Source organism: Galeopterus variegatus, unplaced genomic scaffold, assembly GCF_000696425.1.
Source record: "Galeopterus variegatus unplaced genomic scaffold, G_variegatus-3.0.2 Scaffold9583, whole genome shotgun sequence".
Lineage (NCBI taxonomy): Eukaryota > Metazoa > Chordata > Mammalia > Dermoptera > Cynocephalidae > Galeopterus > Galeopterus variegatus.
The window spans coordinates 34,576-43,222 of NW_007735694.1; the positions used below are offsets into that span (position 1 = coordinate 34,576).

At 51.7% G+C, this 8,647-nt stretch overlaps 1 protein-coding gene across 1 annotated transcript in view; it reads left to right on the plus strand.

Annotated features, from left to right (window-relative positions):
• The window catches only part of GRID2IP (glutamate receptor, ionotropic, delta 2 (Grid2) interacting protein), a 35,498-nt gene that overhangs the window by 1,255 nt on the left and 25,596 nt on the right, over window positions 1–8,647 (plus strand). The window contains exons 2-3 of the mRNA XM_008593731.1: window positions 1–122; window positions 6,477–6,631. The exon at window positions 1–122 is cut by the window's left edge and continues 38 nt beyond it. Coding sequence (XP_008591953.1) covers window positions 1–122; window positions 6,477–6,631 — 277 coding nt within the window. The remainder of the gene's footprint in view (window positions 123–6,476; window positions 6,632–8,647) is intronic.

The following is an 8,647-nucleotide window of genomic DNA, read 5'->3' on the forward strand; positions in this document are numbered from 1 at the left end:
GGGCGCCACGCCCTAGCCGCGGCCTCGCCCTGGGCCGCGAGCTGCTGCGCCTGGCTGGCCGCAAGCGCCCCGACGCCGTGCACCGAGAGCGCAGGCGCAAGGCCCAGGAGTTCAGCCGCAAGGTAGGGACCACGGGGAGGGGCGGGGCTTGGTGTGGGCGGGGCTCGCGGGGAGGGGCGGGGCGTGCGCTTCCGCGGGCTGGAGCTGAGGAAACTTCTAGGGAAAGATTCACCGGAAGTATAGTGATTCTCAAGTGTTTGGGCCGGCCCCTTAATTTTGTAATTTTTGTTCATTTGTTTTGCAGGGGTTGTTTTTCTTTTTTATTGAGATATGATAGGTATACAGTAAAGTGTGTTAAGTGTACGTCTCAATGAATTTTACTTATGCATGCACTCTTGTAACCACCACTCTGATGTAGAATAATAGAATGTAGATAATAGTAGAACGTAGACGATTCCTTCACCCCAGAAGGTTCCCACGTGCCCCTTTCCCTGTGTGTCCTCTTCATGAAGAGGTAACCTCTGGGGCCGGCCAGTTAGCTCAGTTGGTTAGAGCGCAATCTTGTAACTCCAAAGTCAAGGGTGAGAGTCCCCCCACCAGCCAGCTGCCAAAATAATTAATAATAAAATAAAAACAAATTGTATTTTTTAAAAAAGGTAAATGCTATTCTGACTTCCATCTCTATAGGTGATGCTTGCCAGTTTGTGAACTTCATATAGTGGAATTATTCAGCACGTACTCTTTAATGCCAGGTTTCTTTTGCTCAACGTTATATCTATGACTTTCATCCATGTTGTGTGTAGCAGTGGATCCTTCTTTCTATTGTCTGTATTACTAAGATAAGTGTTCTCCCTTAAAAGAGTGTATTTAAGAGAGCCACAACTGTTCCAAGCCCCCACAAAACCAGGCTCTGGCCCAGCCTTGCACAGCAGTCTGGCTGGCTAGTTGGCTGCAGGGGGCCCTAGATTGGGTCCTTCAATCTTCCAAAGGCATTTCCCATCAGACTTTGATACAAACAGGCTCTGAGTGGTCACAGGTGGAAAGTTAGGGTGATCCAGAAGACTAAAAGTCAGGAGCCTGGAATGGCTGAGGCCATCAGCTACAAGAGGAGCCCAAGGCCTGACTCACCCACAGGAAGCAAGAGGGTGGCCACAAAGAGACACAGTGGCACAACTTGGGGACTAGGAAGGAAAGACAGAGGACGGAGTTGGCTTCAGGCCAGAATCTCAGGTATCTCCTGATTTGCATGAAGGACCTGGCCGTTTACTGGACAAATTCAGGCAAACCCAAGAAACCTGGGATGTGACACAGTTTTGGAGCAAGATGTTGCCCAGTGTGGTCGTATCCATCTCAGGCCACTGGCAAGGTTTTAGTGCAGCAACTACCTCAGGCCACCCACCCTTACCTCCAAAGCTGTCCTCCAAAGCTTTCAAAGGTCCCCAGGCCCTTATTTGGCTGAGACCCAAGCAGAACAAAAAGTGAGCCTGGGTGTGACCAAGTAGTAGTCTGGACGCCAGGTACTGCACTCCCTCTGCCTGGATGCCAAGCTTGGAAACTCAGTATCTGCATGGTGACTAGGACACTTGAGTTCACAGACTTGGCCTCCGTGGAAGGAGAACTACTCAGTCCTGCAGTTTGGGGGGCCAGGGAGCCAGGAAGCCCTGTTGAAGTTTGGGTATTGTAGAAATGGCTCCTGGTCCACTGCCCAGGTATCAGATCCCTGCCCACTCCAGCCTCCTCCAGTGCCCAAGCTTGGTGCAGTCCTCACTCCTTCTAAACTGACCCCCTCAGGAACCTCTCCTCCATCATGTAACCTGACATGACCCCTTGTCTGGGCCTTTCAGTCCCATGCCCCTGAGCAGACCAGCCTCTGTAGCCAGGTACATGCACTCACATACACATAGGACTTAGCTCTGGCTTCCCTACATCACCAATGTCCAGCTCCTCAAAAGATGTGACTCTCTGTACCCAGAATAGACTCTGTTGCTATAACAAACAAAATCAACGTCTTAGTGCCTTTGCACTCCAGAAGTTTACTTCTCACCCACTGTTTTAGTCCATTTTGTGTTGCTATAACAGAAATACCTGAGACAGGGTAATTTATAAAGGAAAGAGGTTTATTTGGCTTACGATTCTGGGACAGCTGAGTCCGGCACAGGCCTCAGGCTGCTTCTACTCATGGCGGAAAAGTGGCAGGCAGAGGCGGGTACAAGTAGATCACATGGCGAGAGGAAGCAAGAGAGAAGTAGATCACATGGCGAGAGGAAGCAAGAGAGAAAGCGAGAAGGTGCCAGGGTCTTTTTAAGCAACGAGCTCTCGTGGGAACTAATAGAGCGAGAACTCACTCATTACTCCCCCCACCCCCAGGGAGAGCATTAATCCATTCATGAGGGATCCACCCCCATGACTCAGTCAGTTTCCAACACTGCCACATTGGAGATCAAATTTCCACATGAGTTTTGGAGGGGACAACACATCCAAACTCCATCACCCACACAAAGTCCTCTAGGGGTTCAGGCAGCTGTCCAGAGTGGCTGATATCCACATGAGGTCTCAGCATTCCAGACTTCACCATCTCAACATGAAACTTTAGGGTTCCCTGTGGAAGAGAAAGAACATGGAAAAGTGTGCATCAGCTCTTACTACAGCAACTTTAATCGATGCTCATTGGCCAGAACTGGTCACACAGCTGCTCCCTAATGGTGCTGGGAAATGTAGTCTTCTGTGTGTCCAGGAAAGGGGAAAAACTGGAAATATTGGAGAGCACTTATGATGTCTGCTACGATCCCAGATGCTATGCCATAGAACCAAATGCCTATCCCTGACTCCATCTAATCCCTGCAGAGTCAGAAGGGGGCATGCTCAGATTCCCCAGCAGGGCGGGGTGCATGTGCAGACCTGGCCATGAAGTAGGGCTAGGGTGGCAACCACGAAGGTGGAGTCCTACAGGCAGCCCAGGCTAGCTGTGCTGGGTTTTCAGGCAAGGGGGCATGGGGAGTGGTGGATTCTGGTTAGGACTCACCAAGCACCCCCAAAAGCTGAGCATGGGTCCCCCAAAAAGATGGCCTTGGGAAGATGCAAGTCCTCAGTGGAGCCCCCAGTTGGCTTTCAATAACCACCCCAGGATCTCGCCAGCATTCTGCCTGCCCCAGTTTTTCCTCCTTGAAATAGCTGATATTTAATAGAAAATCCATTAGTGTCCTGTGATGGTGCCTCATGCTTAGATGTAGGTTGAGAACGTCTGGGTAATAACTGACACCGAAACCGAACTGTGGCACAGGCCCCAGGAGGGAGAAACTATTTTTTCCTTTTTCTTACATAAAACAGCTTTGCAGCTAGCCATGTTCTCCTTTGAATCAAGGCTGCTGCTGACTTTGATTTCCAAGCCTTCAAACCTCCTCAGCACGGTGGGTGCATGAGGAGGGGGGTGACTGGTGCTGCAGCCCGTCTTTCCCACCTGGGGGAAACAGTCAGCTGGGTGCCTGTGGGAAATGCAACCCAATGCCGTGCTTTGGCTCAGTTTCATAAACATCCACTGAGTGCCAACTATGTGCCAGGCCCTGTGCTTGGGCTGGTCAGGAGTAAGACCTCAGGCCATCCTATCTGCTGGGGGGTGGAGGTGCAAGGGGACAGACAGTTACACAGACTCAGACACACACAGAAGGTGGCCTCTGACGGGAATCCCCTGAAATCCCCTGCTAATGCCTACTCATCCTCTCTACTGTCACCTCACTAGAAAACTTTCCTTAATCCCCTTATGGAGCCATCTAGAAAGCAATTGGATATCAGTTCTGAAGTTCAGAAGGAAGCTCTGGGCTGAAGATCAAGATCTGGGAGTCACCATCTGGGGTCCTTGGCCAGAGCAGAGTCATGGAGTGCTGCAGTGGTGGGGATCAGGGGACACGCTGTAGTAGTTAAGGGCAGTGGTATGGAAATAGCAAGTGTAGACAGCTTTGGGCTAGAAAAAGGAAGAGAATAATTGGATTGTGGGGCCAAAAAGGCACTCTGTCTGTCTGTCTGTCTATCTATCTATCTGTCTGTCTGTCTGTCTGTCTATCTGTCTGTCTATCTATCTATTTATAGCTTAGGAAAGACTTGAACATTTATATAAACTGCAGGAAAGGAGGCAGTACAGACACTGAAACCATGCATTTAGCAGTTATTGGTCGCGGACCTCTGGTGTGCGGGAGAGGGGAAACAGCCATGAGCAAGACAGACAAGCACCTGCTCTCATGAAACTGACATTCCTACGGGGAAAGAGACAATAAGCAAGTGGACAAGTCAGTGAACAAGGTATTCAGACCATGATAAATGAAATGAAGATACAGACAGGGTGAGGGGAGAGAGTGACAGAGGCCACTTTGACAGGGGGGTCAGGAAAGGCTCCCTGAGGAGGTGACTTTTGAGAGCTGAGAGCCGAATGACAAGTAGGTGGCAGGAAGAGAGAGTGGGGATGGGAGGCAGTGAGTGTCTGTGGCCTGGTAGGTGGCCTTGACCAGAAAGGGGGCTCTTCATCCTCCAAGAGTGGAGGATGGAGGGGAAGGATGTGGGGTCTGTTGAGAAGTTTGGAGGGGAAGGGAGAGTGGGAGAGGTAGTACCCGACAGCCCCAGTTCAGGCTGAAGTTGCACCCACAGCCCCTGAGCCCCTGAAGTTGTACCCACAGCCACTCACATGCCACCTAGCCTTCCACCTTTGCTTCAGGGTCAGCTCAGGTTGTCAGTGCCTAGAGACACCCTAGACCACCAACTAACAAGGAAGGGTTCTCACGGAGTATGCACTTCACGTGGGTAAATTGTATGGTATGTGCATAATTCAATGGTTTTTGGCATGTTTACAGAGTTGTGCAGCCATCACCACAATCAATTTTAGAGCTATTTGATCACACCAAAAAGAAACCCTACACTCCTTAGCCCTCACTCCCCATCTCATGGTTCTCAGTAAAGATTGACAGCATCATTCTCATTGGCCAAATAGTACCGCATTGCAACAAATCTAAAACACCATCAATTGCAAGATGCACAGTTGTTTTATTTGCTGCTAAGAAAGAAAAAACCCTACCAATTAACCCATGATATTTGCTTCCGTACCACCTTCTTATCACTTAATTTAGTAGTTATTAAAAGAGAACTTTCAGACTTATTTAGACATTTAGTACCAGCAATGCACATAACTTAGTGGAAGTAACAACATGAACTGCTATGACCAAATTCACACCTGCACAGGAATGACAGCTAGTAAGGAGACACATCCTGATTTCAGAGATGTTAAAATATGAAAAAGTACACAATATTGCATAGTATGGAGTGTAATTGACTATAGAACAATGGAAGGTGACTCCACTAACTTAGGCAGGAAAGGAATTTGTGGGAGGGGGTGTTCACAGAATGAGTGCTTAGAACCAAGAAAGGATTGGCAACGAGCAGCACCGCTGTCCTAAAGCACCCTTCAGAGAGTCTGCTTAGGGCATGCTGTGGGGTTCTGTCACTGTCCTGAACAAACTTCGCTGTCCCCAGCATTTCTGTGTCATTCCTTCAAGAGCCAAAGTCCTGGACAAGAGCCTCCAATTGGCCAAGGCTACAACATAACCACCAGGATCTTGCTCTCACCTAGTTTGAGGTTTTCTCCCTTTTTGTCTGGATAGCCAAAACATTACAAGTATCCCCCACAGAGATGAGCTGCAATTATTTAGCTCATACTGTCAGATATTTATATTGCTTCCAATGTCTCAGTGTTATAAACAATACAGAGGTGAACCTCCTCATTCATACATCATCACACATTTGTCTTGTCTTGTCAGTACACGTCTACGATAAACTACTAGGTGTAATATCATTGGGTAAAAGGATGGGCTTTAGACACACTTAACAAGCTACCCTCCAGAAATGGGCCCATTTGCACGCCCATTTCCAATGGCCGCACACAATCCTCTGAATAGATGTGCCTTGATTAGTATCAGCTGGTTTGTATGCAATAGACGAAGAAAACAAAAGTCCAGAGGCAGAACTGAGAGAGTCCAAATTCAGGGTAGCCTTGCATTCCAGGGCTTTTTTGTAGAGCCAGAATGTTCTCTGTGGGGTCTCTCAGCAAATAGTGTAGTGGAAGGGAGTATAGTACTTGTATCATAATAATAGTAACTAGCAATTATTGAGTGCCTGGCACACTTTTAAACCCTTGCACTAATTCCTTTGATCCTTACGATATTCATTAGAGGGGTTGTCTCTGGGTTTGAATCCTGACTCCCATCACCTCTACCAGCCTCAGTTTCCTTATATGTAAAATACAGATACTGGCCATGCCCTCCTTGAAGGGTGGCTGTGAGGTTTGAAATGATGTGGTAGGGCAAAGTGCTCAGTGAGTGCTCCCCACATCAATTATCCTGCTGAGGTAAGCTGAGGGAGAAGGGAGGGAGGTGAGGGGTTCCCTGTGGTTCCACCCTGGGTCCCTTTTGGTCATTCACTGGTCCCCCTCCTCGCAGGTAGACGAAATCTTGGAGGACCAGCCAACTGCCAAGGAGCAGGTGTTCGCTGCGCTGAAGCAGTTTGCGACCGAGCAGCGCGTGGATGACCTGGTGTGGGCTCTCACTCTGGCGCTGCCCCACGAGGCCCGTGGGCCACTCCTGGACAACCTTAGGTACCTCAGTCAGGGGGCAGGGTGGGTCTCACTCAGGGCGAGCAGCGCGTGGATGACCTGGTGTGGGCTCTCACTCTGGCGCTGCCCCACGAGGCCCATGGGCCACTCCTGGACAACCTTAGGTACCTCAGTCAGGGGGCAGGGTGGGTCTCACTCAGGGCTGTCCACTCTCCCACCACCACCCCAAGTACCCCTGCCAGGGAGATAGTGGCCTGCTCTCAAACTGCACTACAACTCATCTTCAGCCCCAGACAGAACAGGGAAGGCTGGACCAGTGACCCCGAAAGGCAACCCTGGGAAGGCAGCTGCTGGCCCAGCATTACCTTGAATGATGGGGGAAGGGGCTGCTAACTGCTGTGCTAGGACAGGCCTCAGAGAGGACCCACCTCCTGAACTAAAGTCACAGCCTGCCCTGCTCCATCCCAAAACCACATCCTAGAAATCTCCAACAGGATACCAAAATACTCCCAATTCTTTATTGAGACGGAGTAATGGCACGATGTGAAGGTAGGGAAGCCTAGGACTGTATATGGATCCCCAACACCCGCCCCCCACCCTACAAACAATGTGTGCTCTCTGCCCTTTGATAATGCCTGTTGATGACGGTAAGTGTGTCCCAAGGACGTCACCAGCCCTAGAGGAATTCTCTCTCTCACTGAATCCCTCCAGTGCTATTATGAACCCTACTTCACAGAGATAAACTGAGGCTCAGAGAGCTTAAGAGCCTGGCCCAAGGCTACACAGCAAATTAGTGACAGTCACACCTGGTCAGCCGTGCACTTTCTGCTCTGCTGCTCTGCTTTGGACTCACCCTCAAAGTTTATTCATCATCAGAAGAAAAAAAAATCTCCTGGTGAGTCCTCACCTGGAGTGACCCAGGAATCTCCCAACCTTGCCTCCTTCCTTCGAGGGCCTCACGGTCTGCCCTGCTTGGATCAGGCCCCCTCTGGGCCCTAGTGGTGCTAGCCCTACCCGGATCCTGCCTCCAGGCCAGCGACTGCTCCCCCTTCCTGGGCTCAGCCTACCCCCTCCCCTCGCTGCCATTCACCCCGCAGCCTGCCCCTCCCTCTGGGACTGGCCAATGGTCAGGGACGCGGCTGGCCACACGCCCCCCCATCCCCCCACTCCAGCCCGGGCGCAGCGCCTCGGCTCTGGGCTCTGCCGCGGAGCATAGGAGGCCACCGAAAGAGAGGCCACCATGAGCTGCCTGGGGTGAGTAAGGGGCCTGCCCCTTGCTGGGAAAATCCATAGAGAGAGGGGGAAAAAAAGTTATTTCTAGAGCTAAATTTGCCGCGGTGATGATGCGCTGGCGCTGAGGGTTTCCTGGGAAGATGATGGACGGGCGACCCCCCGCCCGACCCTCCCCACCAGAGCTGGACACGCTGGTCTCCCGGCTGCCAGCAGCCCGACTCAGCTGGAGGCCCTCTCGGTTCTCCTTTTCTCCCCTCGTGCTGCGGGATTCTGTCCTTCCTGCCGCTCCCCGGCCAGCCTGCCTGCCTCCGGGGACAGCCCCCGCGCCTGCCTTTCCCAGCAGTAGTTCGTCCCCAAGCGATGGATCGGCAGCCCCGGCAGCGGGTCAGGACGGGCGGGGGAGGGGCTGCCCCCTTGGGTGTGCTAGATTTAGAACCCTGGAAAGCGGGAACCCTGGACACCTGGGGATACCCCGTCCCTGCATCATCCCCGCGGCACTTCTGGGGAGGATGAAACAGCAGCCTCTGTTGTCAGCGCGTGTCAAGTGCCACAGGGAAAGTGGGGAGGCTGCTGGAGGAGGGGGCGGTGCCCAGCTGGACTCTGTAGGGAGAGAATTACCCTGGCAGGGGTTTCAGCCACCCCCTCTCTCTACTCCCTACCCCAACTTCCCAGCACCTCCCTCCCCAGGGCTAGCTGGTAGCTACTGGCCCCACCACATGCTGGGCTCCAGACATACAGGCTGATCTCTGTGCAGTGGCTTCCAGAGAGAGCTCAGAGGGGGCATAGAGCCACAGTTAGCTGTGATTCTGAGGGCTGAGTGCCAGC